Source organism: Lineus longissimus, chromosome 5, assembly GCF_910592395.1.
Source record: "Lineus longissimus chromosome 5, tnLinLong1.2, whole genome shotgun sequence".
Lineage (NCBI taxonomy): Eukaryota > Metazoa > Nemertea > Pilidiophora > Heteronemertea > Lineidae > Lineus > Lineus longissimus.
The window spans coordinates 4,583,175-4,605,547 of NC_088312.1; the positions used below are offsets into that span (position 1 = coordinate 4,583,175).

Genomic DNA, 22,373 nt, shown 5'->3' on the forward strand with positions numbered 1-22,373 from the left:
GCATGGCAAATTTGATAGAAGATTTTGTACTTGGCCAAAAGACATGTTTTTCCTTCTTCATCAAGAATTCCGGGCTAAATGGGACATCAATTTTGTTCAATTTGGTGATATCAAAACATGAGAAGCTGTATTTGCTGAACTCTCAGTCTTATGTTCGCGGAAGTCAATTACATGGGAAACCTCTCGTAAATGCTAAAATTAGCTGGGAAGCCATCTTTCACTGCCACTTGTGCAAAACAGAGTCAAAATCATTCTGATAAACAAGTGTTGCTTGGAATTCCTCAAGGTTTATTATTTTAAGAGAGGTCAAATTGAATGGAAACAACTGATTTTTGTTCTGAAACTAGCTGTCCTTCACAGAGACGATGCACTTGATAGAGAGGTGTCCCCAAAGGAATGTTCCACTAGAAAAGGTAACAGGGTTTCTATAAAGTTAAGAGTTGTCCTAAAAGCTATAAAATCTGAATGCAGAGGCATATATCTTCAAGATAAATCTAACCATAAGATAAAATACTACCTTTATACCAGGCTACTAAGTGCAGTTATAAGTCCTCAATAAAAAACCAAGGAATAGTTGCCATAGTTTCAACTGCTTCAGGACTAGTTTATCTGGCCGACACATTCATGTTTTAATTGGCTAACCAAGTGCACTTATGAGAGGGGAAAGGGTTTGCCTCTACCAACATTCGATATGAAATATGGCCCGATCCTGAATCTGGACAGGCTATTATGGCGAATCCCAACACAATATTTTGCCTCCCGTCCCTCTAATAAATTGGTGTCTATCCTGAAAATCCCAGACCTCAAATTACTTTTCTATGTTAGTTCCAAATAATGCAGTGAAGCAAGATGGTGCGGAAGCTGGTCTTGGTGAAGACTTGATGGAAGCTGCCAATGACATATGACAATGGCGAAGGTCCCTTGTAATTTTGATGGCTTATACTATCACGTTATACTTAAGTGGTGAGAGGTAGCAGTAGCTCCAAACGTGCGAAGGCTCTAGGTACATGTAGGCCTTAGGATTCTTACCCCTGAACGTTTTTGTTAGATGAGTCAGAATCACAATCCTCCCAATCACTCAAGTCATAACTCTGTTCATTTCCCATATTGCTTAATCCATGAAATACCAGAATCCAAAAGAAACGCTGGAAGTATATATGAAGTTCAAATAGTCATGTATGTTTATCACAAATGTTGAACATAATCCATACCTGGTGAAAAACTACATGTTATAGTGCCTATAGTAAGGGATCATGTTACAACAATTAAACAGGGCCTACACCTTGAGATACTTTTAAAGTCACACAACACTCCGAATAGCCTTGACTTGGGACCTGCACGTACCTCGGAAATACTTATAATGTTGTGTGACAGATTTTAGGGTAGCCAACCACTACCCCATAGTGACACCCATTCCTCTGTTTTTTCCTCTTATTCAATACGTCATTCTATTTCACCTGAGAGGATTTAGGGAGACTTTTCATCTGAGATCAACAATATTTCAGGGCACCTCTCAAGACTTCAATAACTACATGTACCTTTTTAGCTCTAAGATGCCCCGAAAAATCCATATTTGGCACTGTAATATCCAAATGTTTCTGGGGGGACCAAAAGACCCCCTCACTTTCATGATCACACCTCTGGCACTTTTCAGTACCACTCTTTACCGCTACCCATAGGCCTGTACATTAAGAATAATATATAGGTGTCAAAGTTGTAACACACCCCTGTAATACCGCTAACCCCCACAACATCAACCAGCACCAACCTAGCCATCAATTGAAATAACCATCAATGAATTTCATTATAACCACTGAATAGAAACATCTTATCTTGCAAATTATTCAAACATTTCAAGACTTATCTCACATGAACCAAAATGAATGATTCTAGGCGGATCTAGAGGACTTCAAGAGAAATCCTCCAATGTGCCATTAAATTATAAAATATTTCAACTCGATTTAATCTGCAACATCTTCTAAGTCGATAAATGGTTTTGGAGAAATCCAACAAGGATGCAGTGCATTGATTTTTAACACCAAGAAGAGGTGATTCAAGGTCGGGTAACTCAACTAAAAGGGAGAATTCGGTCTACAATACTGTTTGAACTCATATTTTTCGAGATGCAGGGATAGGCCATATAGCACTGTTTTTGGGATATATACCATTATTTTAGCAGGATCTGGACAAGCAGCGTGATTGGAGCCATCAGTCCCTAACACGCTTTCTTCAATCTTGTTTCATTTGTTCAAGATGCAAGAGAGAGTTAAAAGTTTGTCAACACCCAACTAGACGTCATGATATTTTGCAAGACAGCTGTATGCTACATACAAACTTCTTCTAAATCCCCTCTCTTTTATTATCTGAAAACAGCTAACATTCTAACTTCAACCCATATCATCCACAGTTGGCCATAAGGTCACACAGCCACTGTAATGTCACCAAGGATACAAAAGTTACCACATTTTCTCATCTTCGTGTTTATGTTGGTTACTCATTGAATTAGATGTTCGATGTGTGGGTGTCAGTCTAGCTTTGAGTATGAATGCAGGGTTTCTGTATGCTTTGATATATCACTTCTAGCTTCTTTCAAGTCCTATTACATTTTAACAGGTGCAAACCCTTTAAAAAGAATCATTGACACCAAAAACCAACTGAAATACTGTATCACTCTGGCTCCATTGCTTTCTCAGAGACCAAACTGCATTCCAATAGCTCCTGAAAATCATTCCACCTTCATTCCCAAGCTGCAAATGATGTGTATCAAACTGGCAAATTGGTTTCTTATGTGTTTGTGCATTAATTCATAACACACATTCCCAGTTTGTTTCTGTCTTCACCTGTGCTCTGGAACTGGTATATAAAATGCTTGGAGTGGCGATGTGTAAACTGTTGATATGAACGTTCCCTCTGGTTGTACTAGTATTATTGATGGACCGCTGTGCTAGACATTTGGAAAGAAATCAAAGGATTGGATCATGAAAACTTTCTCTACATGACATGACGATAGCCGTATTGACCAGTGGCACTTTTATGACTTGATCTCAGTCTTACTGATGGACCGCTGTGCCAGACATGTAAGATATCAAAAGAATGGCTGGCCATACAGTGGAAATATCCTTTGAGTTAATATACTACGGTACTTTACTAAGGCACAACATGGGCATTATAATTTTCCACCATTTCCATTGCCAGAGGAAAAATCTTGGTACTTTGTAGTAATGTTTGTATCACTTTTATATGGAGAGTTGCATTATCTGATTTTGTGCATGACTCAAAATGATTTGCCCGCACCTTTATATGAAGTTTGCTTTCTCATAACCATGACACATCAGGCCTACACAGTTCCAATAGGCTGATCAACCTTTAGCTGATACAACCTCACTTTATAGTATCATTAAATCTCCCATACATCTTGCCTGCAGTACTTCAATGATTGATTAATAGTCTCAGCAGTATACAAGAGAGGAAGGTGCCATATGGTGTAGCTTAAACGATATTTTCTATTGCATTCTAGATGTAGACTTGAGAACTTCTATTTCACACAATCGACACTCGGCTTTGGAAGGAAAGACATTTTTCGTTCAGTGATACATGGAGAAATTTGCCTTTCCATAGAACAGAAACAAATACTAATATTTAAGGTTTTGTTAGGGCACCATTTCTATTTCCTCACGAGAAAATTCGAAGTAAGTCAAAGTCAGTGAAATCACTAAGTTAACGGCAGATTTCCACACAGACTATGCCTGATGGTAAACTATCTCAGATGGAACCTTGCTCAATGTCTGAGTGAATGTAAGCTGCTAGATTTCTCTAGAGAGATGAATGGCAAACAAGGTGTTAGCTGTGATTGCGATATATTGCTCATGATGACAATTTTGACAAGGCTTGTTGCTCTGTGATATCAATGCTTGTCCCTCGTGGTCCTGAAAACAAATCATACCAATTGCGAGTTGATCTAACCAACATCTTTCATTTAGGGTGGGAATATATTAACAATATGAAGGCGTAGTTCCTGAAACAGCTTGAATCACAGTTACTATTAATGATACTTCGTAACGATTCTTTGGTTTCCATAATGCACAATCCAATTCAAAGATGAAAGTTTCAAGCCAGAGCCTGGAGAAATCATAAAAGTGTGTGATGATACTTGAAAGAAGTGCTGACAGAGATCCATACCACCATCAAACCATGGTTCTCAAAAATTCGACGCCCAAAAAATCCAGACCCAACAGACCATTTCCTTCCACGGACTGCACCGATGTTGGTTATGTAGGAAACTGCACAACAATATGAAAGGAGGCCAACAGACAAAAGGAGAAATATGAGGAATAGGTCAAGCCAGTCACACACAACAAATTCATTTCAAAATGTCAAAACTATTTTAAATATTTATATAACAGAAATGTCACTAGCCGCACTTACACCACCTGAAAATGGACCACCAATCTTGGTTCGGGAACCAATGCCGCACCATCGAAAATCCACCAAGCGCTTACACCAGCGCTGCAGCTAGTTATAAAATCCGGCTACAGATGGCGCGCAAACAATAAGCAGAACGCGGAAAGCCTTGGCAGAAAGCGCCATTTCGAAAGCGCCGCCTGGAGCCGAACCATCTAACTAGCTAATTGCCGATCCATTTGCGCTTACACCACGACAAAGCCGAGCTTTTAACAAGCCGGGCGAATTTGGACCATCAAGCTTGGTGGGACAAATTCGCTCGGCAATTTGTATCGGCAATGGATTGCCGAACCAATTTGTCACGGCAATGTGGTGGTGTAAGTGCAATTGGTCCACCAATATTTCGTGGTGTAAGCGCAGCTACTATTACACACATTTTATTTTTACCTGACAATACCTAATCATCGTAACTACATGTACAGGTACATTTTATTGATTTTTCCGAAGGAAATATTAGAAGCTGAATATAATGATATTGTGTATCCAATTTCATGACATTTGCGCATCAGTTAATTGATATATAGTATACATTGGGGAAATACCTAATAGGAAAATTTTGTTATGAACACCGAAGTCGACATGAATTAATAATGACCCTTTTAGACGATACATTTTAGTTCCCAAGAGGGGAAGGGAATTTAGCACAAATCTAATTAACCCCTTTTCTGCCCACTCAGCTCAATGATATACCTTAATGAGCATCACCCGAATTTGACAATATCCTACATAAGGTCCAGCTTTAAGGCTATTTCAAGTTTTGCAGCACAGGTTGAAAAACATAATCCAACAACATTTCTTGTATATACGATAAGAGTACAAAAAGGAATCAGGAGTGTAAGCCTTGATTTAGTTGAGGGCGTACTGGGTTATTTGCAATAATAGCATGATAACCGGCACCTGATTTTACCTTAGCGATGGTGTAGCAAAAAATGGGAGTGCCTGCGTAATCATCGGCTTATCTTTGATAAATATTTGCAATTTTCTCAGTAGCCGTATGCAGCGCATACTGTTGTTGATGTAGACACGAGGTTGCAACTGGTCCAAAAGAGCAATCAGGGAAGAATACTATAAAATACTCAGCAATGGTGCACCATTAGAGGAGATTATGGTCATATTTTAGAAAGATTCGTTAAAAATTCCGAATGGCAAAAGGTTGCATTGGGATTTGCAGAAATTGCCTGGCAGGATTAATTGGCCTTTTTTATCATGGTGGGTTACCTCTACCATACGACTCAGGTTCTATAACCCAGAAGAATGACGACACAACTTTCAATGCTACACGATACCCGAATAGAAAAACTGGCATGTCCTAAAAAGATCATACTGTCCGAGAAGTTTCTCAAAATCCATATGGCTTTATCTCAGAACTTAATTAAATGCAATATAGTTCAGGTCCCCACAGAATCTACAGATGTAGGATCAAAGTGGTCATGTTGCAGGGATTCGTGACCCCACACCAAACAAGACGAAACTAGCAGTATGGTTATTGGGTAGAAGTTTCATGCAGGATTCTATTAAGCAGAATGGACTGACAACAATGCTCATTCCTACCAGCTGAAAGAACAATCAAGTCTAACACTCATAAGACAACACTCACTTAAAATGGCTTGCCAACCTGGTTATGGCTGTATACGAGTTATTATTCTCAGCTGTGGGCAGCTGAACGTCCACAGACGATGCCCGGGATTGTTTTGGTACATCCAAGATTCGGTCATCCAAAGATGACCGTCGTTCTTCGCTATCCGATGTCCGATAGATCGCAGCATCCATTGAGGATGACCGTTGCTTTACCACTGGTACGACCAGTGTAACAACGTTGACATCACTGTTGCTTGACGCTTTAAGATTTGCGTTACTTGTAATCCTGATTTCCTCGTCATCGAAGTCTTCCATGTCAGAAGAATCATAATCAGATAAGGATGTTGACGAAAAATCGTATTCTGAATTACTCGTCCCAGAGTCTGGACTGCAGCCACTACTTGTTAAAGCTTCCGTGTGAACACAATGTATACAAAGTTTAGGTATCTCTAGTGAACCACCCCTCTTGCGATATTTTGGTACTTTTAGATTTCCATCCCTGGAATCTTTGTCTGATGAATTGTCATCCGAATGAGTTTGTTCCGAAAATTGAGACACATCAAATGAGTTTGATCTCTGACCCGTTAAACGCTTTGGAGGGTCTGGAACTTGCAGCAGAATATTCGTGGATCCTAAATCACTAGAATCAAAACTTGATGACCGTGATCGACTCCGATGGCCAAATTTTTTCAACTCAGGAGGACTTCCACCTGAAGGTGGGGTAACAGCCTTCGGGCTGACAGATCGTGATCGCGTAGCACTGCCACTTGAGTCAATCGACACTGAACGTTTCTGCCGAGGAAGGCAGAGTTTTGGAATATCAAAGGAGGGCGATGTAGCCCGAGATTTTTTGAAAAAAGCCGCCATGCCAGCAATGCAGCTTGAAGAAACATAAAATGGACGCTACTAATTGTTTAACATGCTACTATCACAGAGTAAAAAGTCTGGCATACCTTCATAGTATGCTTACCTGTAAATTATTATCATTGACTTGTTGTCATATTTACTTACGGTTAGCTGAAAGCTTGTTTTGAGCTTACCGCATGAGTCAAACAATGTGAGGAATCCTCGTCTAACGCAACGCATGATAGACTGTAGAAATATCAACAAAAATCAATCATCCATGACCACACTGATACAACCTATACATCCAATATTTGAATATTGTGGTCTAGTCCAATATGTTACACATCCAAACAGTTTTGAAATGCGTTGGATGAATATCACAGTAGTGTTGCTGTCATTTCTGACAACTTATCACAGTGTTTCCTAAGTTACACAGATTCTCGCATAAAGTGAGAATTTTCATAAGGTTTGAAGCAATCTGTTCTCATGGCGTTATTGAAGTGTGTTCGAGCACTTAATGATCCATGGAAAGAATGAATCTCTGAATGATTAACAGCAGTGATCCTGTTCAACGTAAGCCCAGCTGATAAATGATGTTTTCGAACGAGAATCCTCTCAATATCAATACACCTGTGAGCGAGCGCGTGTGGGCCATGTGACAACTGCTGATCCTGTAACCATGATGAAGCAGTCATCTAACGATCTATGACTATGGTTGCAGCCGCCTGACAAGCTTAATGAATCTATTCTTAGTAACTCACTGCTATATTTAGAATGTTTAAATTACAAAGGAAAGGAAACATGGAAGCCGTTTTTGCTTGCGGGTGATTATCAACGAAAGACAGTGACCTAGGTCGGTATTGATTTGCAGAGTAGATATTATCATCCATGTTTTTATCATATTCGCTCTCATTGTAAGTCCTCAATATATTGGCGTATAGCTATGATAGGATAACTTGTTTAAACAAGTTCATATAATGAAACATCCAGGGGTGAAATACTGATATATATGTACATGAAGATAGCTCCCAGATTATCATTCAGACCTACATGTACCGAAATTTAATTTAAGACTGTTATATTTTTAGACGCCATCTAGGGCTGCTGTGCATGTAGTTGACCCATCCTTCCAAAATTGTGTCATCAGAATAAACACAAACATTTCAGTAACCAGGGTTTGTGATAAACAAGGTGTTTGCAAGGACATTTTAATATTAGAATATTGAAAAAACGCTGAATAAAAGGCTTATCCATACGCCTTTGTTAAAACCTGACCAAAGCTTTGATTGTCCTTGATATGACCACCAATATATCCAACACAGACCATGTCAATAGGATTATCAGCAGGTCTGTGAGAAGACTATTAGTATGGGTCTGGTATATTGGAAGCAGGTGTTAATTTTAATATCATTATTTTATAATGTTTTTTTATATTTATTTGATTACACGTTCTGAAGTCTTGTCTCAAACTCTCCAGGCATGTCTGAGCAAAGTATCAGCATGAACTCTACTGTCTTATTATTCAAAATCGAACATAGCGTACTGGGAATGTGAGACCATTGACCTTGTGTCATCTATTTCCGTCCAAAGATGCATGCACTCTGATGCAACCTAGACAACAAAATGATACTGTATCACACCCAAGGTTGGATGCTAATTAGGCGTAGATTATCACCACCCACAGTCATGGGCATTCGATACAGCGTTACTATTTATAAATATTTCTCATATTTTCTGCATGGATCAATACCACGTCTGAATGAACCTACTGAAAGGTTACACGGAAGAGAAGAAGATACTTTTTGACTGAGAATAATCTCAATTACCACATTGAAGGGAGGCTATTCAGGTGTGACTGTATACCTAGCGATGCGACTTCCGCAGATTAAGACGTGTTTCAAGTGAAGTGTATGAAAATGTATCAGGTTTTGTTTCAAAGAACTTTGGTGGTGTACCAAAAAATTGATATGAGTATTTTTTTGACACTAGCTGAACCATCTCAATTACCATGTTAAGGAAGCATATTCAGGCATGACTGCAATTTCAGATGATATGACTTCCACAAAAGGAGACTTCGCAACTTTCAAGAGAGTGCATCAACAGGTTAGAGAAACCTGAAACCTAAATAGAACAATACTGGGTTTTTTAAATCGAATTTGGGCTTGGCAGTGTGTTTTCTCTCCAGAACCCAAACATGGAATGTTTTATTAGTTTACACAGACACAGTATAACATATTGACAGATCAACTCAGCGATGTTGACAATTCAATTCAGGTGATTGAGTAAACGATTCTCTGATATGACCACTTTTTTTTCAAACACGATATAATAATGACACAGCAAATAGATAAAATTTAGAAAACAAACAATCATAAGGAGAGCAAGGGTTTTGGTCTGTAGTCCTCTTTTACTACTCTAGTATAAAAGGTACCATATTGTTCACAGTTATCTCACCAACCTATCCACAGATTTGAGTGTACATTTGGCACTTTGAGCATTGAGACTACAAGTATCAAATTCAATAGTATGACGAGAAAAGAAGTTGGTGTGAACAACTGGGGGTGAACCAGTGTGAATTTAATATCACATTATCATTTTCTGACATCACCTACATTATTTGTGGTCAACTCCTTGGGATTCCTGAGGATTCTCCGTTATCTAGTTTCTGTAAAATCTATATGGCCCTTCCTCTTGTGACACTCCCATTTTCCATCTTCTTTTTTGTCTTCAAGAAGAAGCGTGCTGCTTCCATTGGGTTCTTTTATATGGGTCGCTTCAAAGACGATGTCAACCACAGGGCAGAAATGAACACTATACCCTTTGTACATTACAATCCCATAATATCGTTGGGCGTAGGAGGTTGAATCACAAATGTTACAGAGTGGTGGAGATTTGATGACGACACCCACTTAATATCAAGATTTCTTCTCGTGAAAATGCCAACTATTCCTGTAATGTCTGTTAAATCACTATTTTCCACCCTATTTCACTTTTAACACCTTGAGTATCAATCCAACAATGGAGATCTAAGTGACAAAGCGCCATTTTAAAGAGAGTTCAATTTATTTAACATCCGGGTGATGTTCTTTTTTTCAATAACTTGCCCTGTTTAGGAGCTACAGGCCGTCAAAGTTGGCACTTCCGACTAAATGTGAGCCCGAGTCGCCAGTAAATACAACAAACACGAACGGGCGGACCAGTTTAACCACTAGATCGTTGGGATCAGTATTCATGTTAACATTCACAGGAATCCTCTGCCTGGAAAAATGTGATTCGACCTGTAGGGATATCCAACCAAGATGTCACTTCAATAATTGGACATTGATTTTGCGATATGATCAGATGGACGTGGGAGGAGATTTAGGGCATATATCAACAACATATGTGACAAGCACGTACACACTTTCATTATATATACACGAACCACTATGTCGCAGCATTAGTAAACATACCAGCAGGCACCCAACTCATAATACCAGCAGGCACCCAACTCATAAACAATATTAGAGCAGAGGAAAAATTAGAGCATCCACATACGGTAATCGGTGCAATTGGCATTGAATGCAGTTCATTGCACTTTTTCAAATGATCGATTTTTGTCGCATATGGTGCAGAATCGAGAATCACCAGTTAGCTTTGAGAATTTGGTTACTTCAGCCCTTCGCTCCTCTGAGAGCATAGGCTGTCAACAACTTTCCTCCACTGTCTTTTGTCCTTTTTGAGCCTCTCCAGTTCTTGTCAAGAGTTAGCCATGGTCTTCATGTCACTAGTTGTTTCCTTGTCTTCCTCTACTTCTCTTCGACGGTGGGATCCATGACAGGGCTCGACAGATTCTTCTGGATGGAGGTTTCCTCACTGTATGCCCAATCTACGTAGCTCCAGCATCAACGGAGTATCTTGATCATAATTGGGTCCTCGTGTGCTGTTTTCCGCAGGTCCTGGTTTGTTACTCGGTCTGTCTACTTGAAATAAAAGAGATCCTACATAGGCAGATGCTGATGAAATCTTGGCTTCTCTTCCTTGCTGTTCTGGTTGTTTGCCATATCACTGAGCCATAACGAAAATTGGTTATGACCCATCAATTAACAATGGGACGTGACCAGGTTATGTCTCATGTAGGTGCACAACAAAGTATAGCATCCCCAAGGTAACTAATGAAAATTCAACTATAATGATCGAATAGCACTCTTGTGGGTACCTCAGAATGTATATATTGCCCAATTGTCCTGGAGTGCTTTGGAAAGGGATGATGCCATCACCATGAATAGTTGATGAGGTTAATGTTGTTGTGGCCATAAACTGATCAGGGTTGCTCTAATGATTCTTTCAACATCTTGAACCCTTCCCACATGCTTTGGCCATGTGGAGACGAAGGCAGAAAATCTTTGCTTCTGCTAGTACAATTTGCACTTATCAGGGAAAATCAAGATTTTGTAGCTCACAGCTGAAGAGACATACATGCACATATGAACCACAGATGTTTACTCAGTGGTGAAGCAAACACTAATGGTTTTGATAGATAAGATCACCAAGCTTTTCCAATCGCTGTTCAATCAGAGCGTCTTGGCAATCACTCGTCAATCAGAACCTCTTGTTGACTTTGGCCAACACTAGGGGCAAGGAACACACTGAACACTTCAACAAACATTGTTAAACTTCACTTCATTACTTCCCGGGAAAAACAGCAAGTGTAAACATATCGACTGATGACTGCTAGATCTTTTGGCCAACAAAAAGAGTAAGGCCTTTAGAATCAAAAAGATGCTCATGCTTTAAGACAAGTCCTCTCGTCCTCTCATCAATTTGTTCAGCGAAACTGGCCCCTGCTCTAGTTTATAGCCTACAACAACATATCACATCCTCAGAAGTAAAGGTACGACAAGCTTGGCCGTTTCGTAAACATGGTGCAGCTACTGCATAATCTGGCTGAGCCAATTTTTTACAGAAAGCTTCTTTGGTTTTGGAGAAGACTTTTTCTCTACTGATGCAAACAAGATCGATACCATTGAATCAAGATCCTGATAGACTTATGCGTAGGAGCGATTTCTTACTTCTAAAGAGTGCTGCTTGTTTGTGAACCAAGAGAAGAGCCAGCTGGTGTTAGTTTGAAATCCTTTGAATTACCTTTGATTAAGAACTGATTATGGCATAATCAATCCTTAACTTGGAAAGCATGTTGTTCAAGTGATGCCAATACAGACAGCTGATCGATCCCCGGCCTCCGCCAGCAGTAATTAAAAGTGATGCAGTTAGCTTTGAGCTCTTGGCACAGCTAAACACCCCAAGGTTCCATCACCAATCATTAAAAGTGTTGCTTTTAGCTTTGAGCTCTTCACAGAGAAATTTAGTTCCCTGCCTGGATGACAACTTCATTGGCTTCAAGATCTGGTGCTTGTTTGATATTCCTTGAGTTTCCCTGGATTTAACAATAATAATCTTTTACTTCCCTGGACCAAACCATGTTTTTCCTTTTTAGTGATCATATTGATATAGCAATCAGATTGGATCTCTCAAGACAGGTCACCAATCACCACAAGTGGTACTCTCATAAGGGCTGTGTCACATTCATATTGATGGAGAGGACATATTGCAAAATAAGGTCACTCTGTCATTAGTGTGGTCCAGGTCTGTTTCTACAATTAGCAATACATTATTTCAATTCTGAAAAAGCTTACCATGCTGATGCTCACAGTTCAGGAACATTAAAGGTCAGACAGAGAATTAATGCAGGTACCAACACATGTATGACTCACGCAAGTTGCTCACGAAAACTCAACACCATTATACATAAAGCTGATGCACTATAAGAACCTCTACAAAAATCTGCACCAGTTCGCATTCTTGTAGGTGAAAGCCAGAATTTGAATCACCCATGCTCATAAATATGACCAGCAATAAATCAAAAGCCCAATCAGCAGTATGAAGCAGCAAAATTCATTTATTTTCCGATATCACTGGCTCATTAATACTAATTCAGGTAGAGCAGAGAGAGCTGATGTTTAGACTGATTTGCAAAGCCTTGCATCATTTATGCAGATTCTATATCAATCAGTTTAACCCATTTTTCTGGTTCAGATCTTGGAAAGAGCTGAGGTTTGGGAAGTAAGTACCTGAACTGTGCATTTTCCAGGCATCCATTGGCTAAAATATGAAATAGCTATTGGCTTCTTTGGGAAAGTGCCCTCTGAGATATTTTCCAACAAAAAGAGGGCACCTGCCTCCTGCTCTCTGTGATCTGATCCTGGGCCCACCAACAGTTCCAACAGTTTTTGGTTTCCACTCCGAGCCAAGCTTCTGACACTTCATCAATCAAGATCCTATGTTAAGACCACTGGAACCTGAACTGATGATTTGAGTCATGGATTCCCAAGAGAGTCAACTCTAGATAGTCAATCACTGTACCATGCTGACTGGCACACTGCTCTGCTCTCCAGAGATTCGAATCCTTTCAGAATCAAATTATCTTTCCATCTGATACCTGGCAGCAATCGAAGTGGCTAATGAAAAGTCCCCAGCTCTGGAATTCTAAGCTAGAATTATTTGGTTCCATACCGCCAACATGAGTTTCTTTTTTTATTAAATGATGGCCAGGTTGGTGAAAGAATAATAAAGTTCACAACAAGTTTTTGAATTATTTGTTTTATCGATATAACTGTTTATATTGGTGTGGAATTGAACTTTGATAGAGTCAAAGGCAGTGGGAGGCAGGAGTTGAAAATCTTGCAGGCAAATGTTGTTTGTTGTACGAATGAGGTATCCTGATTACATATTAAGTTAAATAAAAGGTACATTCCAAATTCAGAGGAGTTGGGGATGGTGGGGGCTAAAGAAGCCTTTACCTAACTTTCTCAGGATTTACACAAACTTCATGAAAACAAAAGTGCCCAAAGTTTTCTGCTAACAGTAACCAATACATCATTGTATCAGCATACAATTCCCTGGCAAACCCTTGGTGAAGAAACTTAATACTTCTTCAGGGAACAATCACCCTGATGTGATTAGCAGTTTCTTCAATCAATCCTCTCCCCTTTTGGGGATAATGACATGATTGGGGTTTGCGTAGGCAGGGCCGGCAGGTGCTAATTAGACCCAGTGGGATGCTTATCTGTCTCATTAAATTTTAAAATACAATGAAAAGGAGGATTGGCTTTGAGAAGAACTGGTTGCTCATCACAGAACACACTGCAATATCGATTGAAGATTGTCTCATGTTCCATGAACAAAAGGATTGTCCACCGATTGCGTAATAAGGTTTTTACCTAAAAGGTTCACAAAGATGCTCTTAGACATTGTCTCAAGTTGCATAGTACACTGTACGAAACTGGATACTTACTGGTTTCTATTGACCATTCGTATTTTATTGAGCATAAAATTATGTTTTGTTCAAATTTTTCTTCCAACATCAACCTTAAGTGCTTGTAATCATATGAAAAAACAATGTCCTAAAGACCCGACACCAATGCCCTAATAACATTCTCTTCCCAAAGACCAGAACTGGCTCATTTCAAAGTTCATGTATATATCCAGCAGGCAACTTCAACCCGAGAGTCGTTAAATGAAGTAATGAATTTTTTAATGCAACCACATGGATACCCTCAGGAGAATCAAACGGAATAAGCCAACTCATTTTTAATGAGTTCTAAATGATGCTGCCAGTCTGGCCGATATATTCAAGGCATCTGTTCTCATTAAAACAGTTCTCACATACCTAGTGGGATTCAGATAACTTGTCAAGTGAAGGATAACATTAAGAGAGAGCTTCACACATTAGGCGGTTTGATCCAAGGCTGGAATGGTAAGGTATAATACCACCAAGACAGAGGTTCAGAGATCAAACTCGCTATAGATATTTTTCGATTTCTCCTTTTTACGACCATCTGTGTGATCTGAAGTCAAGTATAACCAGTTGCTTGGTGTTGTCTATCATGTTTTAAGTGCATGGAGTCGTCTGATGTTCGGGCTTTTGGGAGTTTTAATCAAGCATGTCAGCATCAACCTTATTATCATGAACTTGCCCTTGATACCAACAACATGAACAATACACATGTCATTGCCAAATCCAGTGGTCGTGGTCTGGGTACCGGGGTGGTTGTGTTACCGGGGGGGGGGGGGGGGGGGGGCCTTGTAATGGTAATTAGAGAGGAAACCATTTGGGACTGGCAATTCTAGGTCATCATAGCGGGGTGGTTGCCGACTGGGGTTCCACTGTAACTACAAATGACAATCTGGGAGTTAGTCTAATACTGAGGAGAGTGCAACATTAGGCTAAGTGGGAATAGGTCTGATGTCGAGGTCCACTTCATGACAAATTGTCATCAACAATAATGAATGTCAATAATGGTTTATAAGCTGAACATTAGCAAGAGTTCATCAATGTTGTTGTTGTTAGAACCAATTGTTGATTTAGGAAATGAGTTGGGGGTATTCGATTTTGTTATGATTGTAGTAAATATTAGTTGCCAACATTAAGACCTTTCACTCACTACAGTTGCTACCAATTAGAACACTTTCATTGTAGTGGCCTTCTACACTTTGAATGTTAAACCTAGAGACAGGAGTTCAAAGGGGTTCAGTTTGAGGTATTTAGGTTTTTAAAAGACAGAGTTAGAAAACTTGGGCAGGTTTGACTTTTAACTTGTGATATACACAGTTCTTGTACAAGCATGAACCTAAAATAAAGTGAATTCATGAAAGACCTTCAACTTTTATCTATAAGCCAGTGATATAACACATAATGCAAAAAAAACAGTCTCTTGACAGTTTTGGTACTATTATGAAAACCCGATACTCTCCATTAGATTGGTAGGCAAGCATTTTGTTTCAATACATTACAAAGCCACCGCCCCCACATGAAAGCTGTCCCAAGGCAACAATACACCAGAGTTCATTTAACCAGAGCTTAGAGGAAGACTGCGACTGGATATAATGTTACCATGGGCAAACAATGTGATGTTCTCCGTCATTTCAACAGCCAACATAAATCATCCTCCAGATGTGTTGAGCCTGGTAATATCATTTGAAGCTAGAGAATCGAATTACTACTTTCTAACAGTAACCTGTTGTTTTGGATACAAACATAGTTGCTTGATTGAATAACGGCTGCTGTTGCCTCGAGCTGGCAAATTGATTGTGTTAAGCTTGGTTTGGTGACTGGTTTTTGGACGTTGAAGTTATCATGAAATGATTGACAATAATAAAGTGTGCGATAGCTAAATGACAGATCAATTGATAAAAAAACAGTATTTTCATCATTTTCTCAAAACCTGGCATGACAAAACTGACTGGTAAACACACAAGCATGGTGAATAAAGATTTTGGACACCAGTATAATATTTCGTTTTCTCCCAATTACATGTTCATTCATTAACACTGTGATTTCCGGCCATGAAATCTATTCCTTTCACTCTCAAGGCAGATTTCCAGTACACGATAGCCTGAGCACGCCTAATGATAATTACTATCATACCCCTTTCCTAATGAATCCTTACAACAGCCATAATCAATAGTCTTTCTTATAAAAGCCTTCTCAATTCCCAAGCAGATATTATATGCTCCAGTTACAGTTTACAATAGACGTTTTGGTGCGCTGGAACTAATCATGCTGCAACAGGATTTTGCTTCACTGATTCAGCATGGCAATATACATGATATTGGATACAGAACCATAATACGATCAATGACTAAATATTTGCGGGCATTTTATTTTAATGGACTGAGAACTTGTAATTTTTCAAAATTCAGAATTATCTTTATGCATTCGATGATGCCAATGTGTGACATGTTTAAAGTGCACACAAAAATAAAATGTAGTAAAAAATGACTGCAACACAGGTTACTTGTTTCTTGCACGCACCCCTTCAAGGGAGAATTGATCCTAAACCATCACAGCATGCTATAGGAAGTTCCCAGCCCGGAATGGAACTTTTTCCGCCTCTGATGACTGAATTAACTTGTTAGGTGTTGCTTTAAGTTCACCCTTGTGGCTGACTCAATCTTTTTATTATTCATGTTACTATTAAAAATAGGCTATAATAGGCAACTGAAAAAGTTCACCGATTGTCATTATTCTTGGCAGTTCCCTGTGGGATCAAGTTCTTACTGGTTAAATGAATTGTCATTCTTGCATCTGAGACTGGAACCATATCAAGTCTCTCAAGTCGGCTTCAGAAGTAAATGCACATTGTCCTTTCGGAGAAATTTGAAGGAATTGGCACAGTAGTTTTAGGCCAATGGCCCGAAAGGATGTAGACGTTTAGTGCTTCAATACCCCCATCTCCCACGGAGCTATTGCTTCCAAATTTACTTTAGAGGCAATCTCTTTTCTGATACACTTGGGATGATATTGTGGCAAATGACAATAGTGAGTTCATTATCAGCATTCTTTACCAATACAATGCAAATTAACTCTGAAAACTAACTTATCATTGCACGCCAAGCAAAGCGTTTAGCCTGACATACACACCTTGATCACCATCATAACCACAGGCAGTGGTTCTCACAGCCACAGGCAGTGGTCACCATCCACAAATGATCCCCTGTCTTTAAGTCAGGTAGTTTTACCAGAGACAATTCAATTGCTATTATGTCACAAGCATCCTTAGTTTTACTGACCAATCATCATAAAGTATTAAGGAAGTCATCAGACCCATGCCTCCCCAAATTGATTCCATCCAGCTATCTCGTTGACATTCATTTCCGTTTCAATCTCACCTCTAACATACCAATCAGCAAGTTGAACACGGTAGACTCCAATTCCAATTATCTATCATGCCAGCCGAATATATGGCATGCTTCAAGGATGCGAAGACATAATTAGCAGGGGTCAATGCCATCCCAATGGGGCAATTATATGAGCTTACTAGTGTAAAGTGTGAAAACCTTGAGATATTTGCAAGCGTTTCATTTTTGTGAATGCAATGTCAAATCCGATCTTTACCAGCATGGACAATTAACTCTAACATCTTTAAAGCACTGACCATTAAAAGTTTGCAGCAAAGTTTGCTTATATCTGAAACACGAGTGCCCTCACAGGAACGTCAGACCGGATAACAAGACCTCTCACATAAACAAAAGTGATTTTGACAACTTCTTACTATTTGCTAACTTCTCAGGTCATTAAGAAGGCAAGTATATCCACTGAACTATCAGCTTGCTTCTGTCTCCTTTTGATCAGGTCTATGACAGTGCTAAAGGCTTCTATTAGCATGTAAGGCCGACCAATTACCAATCCTCACATCTTAGGTTTCTTTTCATTAGTCTGGTTCCAGGATAAAAGCACGGTAGGGTTTCTTTTACTCTCTACCAGGTATCTGAAACTATCACACAATTCTGCCGAAAGCAATGAACAGTTCATAGACACAGAATTCAAAGACGACATGTTCGCAAGATGAAGAGAGCAAAAGCGACAAGTCTGGCATGTACAACAAGCTTCTAGTAGAATCCAGTTGTGTGGGCATGTTGCCATCAAGACTTGTACTGCAGGGTGTCAAAAAAGATATGTCTTGGTATGCTGGCAACACTGGCACAAAGACTTAGACACAGTTAAGACTTTTAGTGCATTGGCCTACTCACTAACATCTTTAAATATCAGTTTTATCGAATGCTTAAGTCTTAGCAAGTTTATATCGAAATGGGTAGGTGGTTAAGTGAAAAGCTCCGAATGATTTTGATATAAAGATTTAAAGCTATAAATGCAATGAAATTTTAATAGCTAGACTGTATCAATGTTTCCGGCCTGATGCAACAGTCTTAGTTGAACTATGCAGCCTACTAGCCTTTGGCCAGAAATAGCCAATACTGACCAGTTATAACTGCTTTCCGTAAACACGCAAGGAAAGTTACGAGTTATGAGTTCTTGTTATGAATTGGCATGCTTCCCCAAGGTCGTTAGCCTGCACTTACTGATTATCTTTACGGCCCCTTGTTAGTGGCACGTCAAGTCTATTTACCTGACCAGGAGGACCAAAGACTGCAGAGAGCCGTCTGACCGGCCAAATCCTAACGATCCATCAGTGCGTCTTCGATCTAGACAAAAGTCACCGAGTAATAAATCATGTTTGATGGAGGGTGCACGCCTTTTGCTTTTAACAGCCAATTGGTGAGCTATTAATGGCCAGTGAAATTACCATCAATCTTGATGGAATGGACAGAATCAAGACTTGTCTTGATGTTGGAGGGGGGGGGGGGGATTGGACAGTGTCAGGGCAATGGTAAGAAATCACTGCACTCCAGATTCGAGTTTAGATAATCATGGTTGAATAGTGGCAGCGACTGATCCAGTAGTCTGAGAAAGAGGGGTCAACTATGAGAGAGGGGGGAACCCAGGTCATTTTTATGCCAAATACCCAAAGACTGATTTCCCTTGCTTGAAAAAATATTCAAACACAGAGTATACCTCATGCTTGTACCTGTCAGAAAGCAATCATAATGCCATCCAGCACCATGGGACGCAAAATGATTGTTGCTAATAATCGAGCTAGATGGCGTAAAGTAGCTCACGTAATTACCACGGCAGTTCACCGGTAGTTCAACAGATGAAAGGTTGATATGCTGGCTGCAGACACTCCTTAGGGATCAGGAACGGTCAGTCCGATGAGAATAACAAAAACACAAACCAAGTTAGGATATATCAATGATGTAACAGCTGGCTTTTGAACATGTCAGCACCAATGCCTCTGTATTAGCAGTGGTGGCCCCAATTTCTACCCAATCTTTCAGATCGCAATAATCTACCAAATATGTCAACATCCTGCACCAGTTTATCACACTGAATGCAGCCAATGGGAATACTGAATCAACACTAATACGGATCACCACATTAAGCATCAGAACCTTAAAAGAAACATATTGTGCATCCATAGGGCACATTAGCCAAACCACGACAGCTAAAGATAATCAGAATGAAAAATTGTTTCAATTTTTCAATCGCACTTAATCTCTTATTTCAGTGTCAGTATTTCAAGTTTAGGTTATGAATTAACTGTGGTCAGGAAGATTTAATTAGAGGTTAGAGAGAAGAAAGTCCAAGTTCAAGTTAAGGAAAAAGTCCATTCACTGTTTCATCATCTGTAAGAGAAAGTGGACTTTCGCACCGGCCCGAAAAAGGCACTCGACTTACTGCACATCTACAGGGAGAGCCGATGACGTAAATGATGTCAACGATCCAACCGTGTTCAAAATGTACTTATAACAGAGTACATGAAATTGCACTCAAATTGGTACAATGCTGGTTAACTCTTCCTTGCAATGTAATTGACAAATGGACAGAAATACTGCTTGACAGCTGAACATGTCCTCATGAACAGAACCCATGTGTTTCCCATGAATGTACAGATTAAGGCATTGAACGGTTCTACCATCGCAATTCTCCAACAACCGGTCTTGGTCATGATCTCGTCAATCCATCTCACAAAGGCATGGCAATGGCTATACATCAGTTATCCTACTATCCTCTTATCCTTATCCTGTAACCAGGGGTTCACAATATACTCAGCTTCTCGATGTTTAAAAACTCTGATGAAAAGGGCATTGTAGTTGTTCGGATCGACCGACCAATCAGAGTGTTCCAAGCATCAGGTTCCAGATCAACGTTGCAAACACACTCTTTCAATCCATACAGTGAGGAAAAAAATTTCATCTCTGTCAATAGAAATTATGTTTTATAGTTTGGTACTACGTCTACGATGCCCTTTTTCTGTCAGAAATTTAATAATTTAATATTTAATATTTCCATGAGCCAGAACAATGTTCCCAAATCAATTACAGCAGATAGAGTCAAGAAAGATGAAACCCTTTCTGATAAATTGTTCCCCTCGGCCAGGCCAATATACCTAAATCGATAATAGCAAAGGGGGTGAAAGAAGATGCAACACTTTCTGATAAATTATTTCCTTGGGCTGTCAGGTCAATGTCGCCAATTCAATTACAAGAAAAAACTACACAACTTCCCTCCAAAGTGAACTGAGGAATAAGGTCTCAGAGGAGAAGAAGCCTTGTTAAGGCATTCAAAAAGACTTAGGTCACAATGTTTCAGAAGACGAAGAAGATGTACATTGTATACAAAGGTAAAACGTAATCCCAGTGGCGTGACCATCTTTTTTAATTCTTCGGCGACATGCAGCCCCTCAAATTGTGGCCACTCCCAATCATTTCTAGTTCGAAACATGTATATGGCAAAATAATGGATACTAAAGAGAGATTTGAAAGATTTATGAGAGTTACAGTTCATATCCAGGTGGCAGGGAGGATTAGTGGCACAACATCAAATATTCAATGAAAGTTTATATCAGAGAACATAACCTTGTTTATGACAAGCAAATGGGATCTGAAGGGATTCAGGGTCCCTATGGAACCATTACCAATACTAAACATCATTCATAATTAACTACGAGTAGGGGTGTTTCCATATTCACCATATCACTTATATATGGCTATTTACATTAGCCAGTGACAGGGAAAATTAATAATATAATGTTGCAGTTTGATGGGCCACAATTGGACTATATGAGACAACATTTGGCACATCTGGAAACCATTAAGAGACCAAACCTTTTGCTTAAGCCTATGATACGGCTTTACTGGTAGTACATGTCACCCTGGTCACTGACCTAGGAGTGGCTACCCTTACCGCACCAAAGACATAACACTGCCTTGATAGATAAATACATTTATCATGTTCCTAAGCAACTAATGACACACCGATTAGCCATGCTGGGTCATCAGGTTTCTATTCAGTTATGGTCCAATCTTTTATCCATCAATGAGTCTTCTTCACACACTGTCGATCAAATTTAACTTTTAGCATTAAAGTGCTGTTGCACATGGTCATCAGGCGGATGTCTTCTGCTACTAAAGTAGATCCAAGTATCCGAATTGTCAAAGTTGTATTTTTGATCTCGTACAACTTCAGATGTGACAACAGCAAATACGTTTGGGTCTAAGTGTTGCGTCATTGCAGACATGCAGCCATCTTTTACCTTGTCTGCCACAAGCAGTTAGGAAAATGACTCCTGATATCCTTGGCTGAATCATACGAGTGGGCTTAAACGGAAATTATGATGGCCCACTGAGGGTTGTTGAGCTTGCATTTATTTGGGGAGGCTTGAGGCAATCTGTTGGGTGAGCTATATGATGTGATTTCACAGATGAGCATTGCCATAGTACAATTATATGTAACCATTATTGTATGATCAAATAATTACTTCAAGATAGCTAAACCATCAGATCGCCTCAATGTTTCCCCAAGGCAGGCATGACAGCCCAAAGCAGCCCATCGGCAATTTCCCCTCAAGCCCACTTAGGACTTAGCCAAGTAAATCTGGAGTCGCATCATTACTGCTCATTGCAAACAAATGCAACCCTGACTTTGTTTGATCTGGTCATTCACAGACAGTGGGCAGGATCATAATGAGAAGTGGTAAGATGGCCAGGCTGACTCGTACTTCCTGCATTGGTGACTCGCTCACATTGTGATCCGATCAAGGTCTTGT

General features: G+C 39.6%; 1 protein-coding gene across 14 annotated transcripts in view; it reads right to left on the bottom strand.

The window, feature by feature from the left end:
* LOC135488695 (diacylglycerol kinase zeta-like) overlaps positions 1-22,373 on the bottom strand; it is a 115,774-nt gene that overhangs the window by 44,693 nt on the left and 48,708 nt on the right. For 9 of the 14 annotated variants that reach the window (XM_064773396.1, XM_064773393.1, XM_064773390.1 and 6 more), the window contains exon 1: positions 6,059-7,567. The exons of 4 other annotated variants lie outside the window; for them this stretch is intronic. In XM_064773396.1, the coding sequence (XP_064629466.1) occupies positions 6,059-6,906 (848 nt within the window). In that variant the 5' untranslated portion in view covers positions 6,907-7,567. Of the gene's footprint in view, positions 1-6,058; positions 7,568-22,373 lie in introns of those variants that run through there. One more of the 14 variants, XM_064773388.1, reaches the window with a different exon arrangement.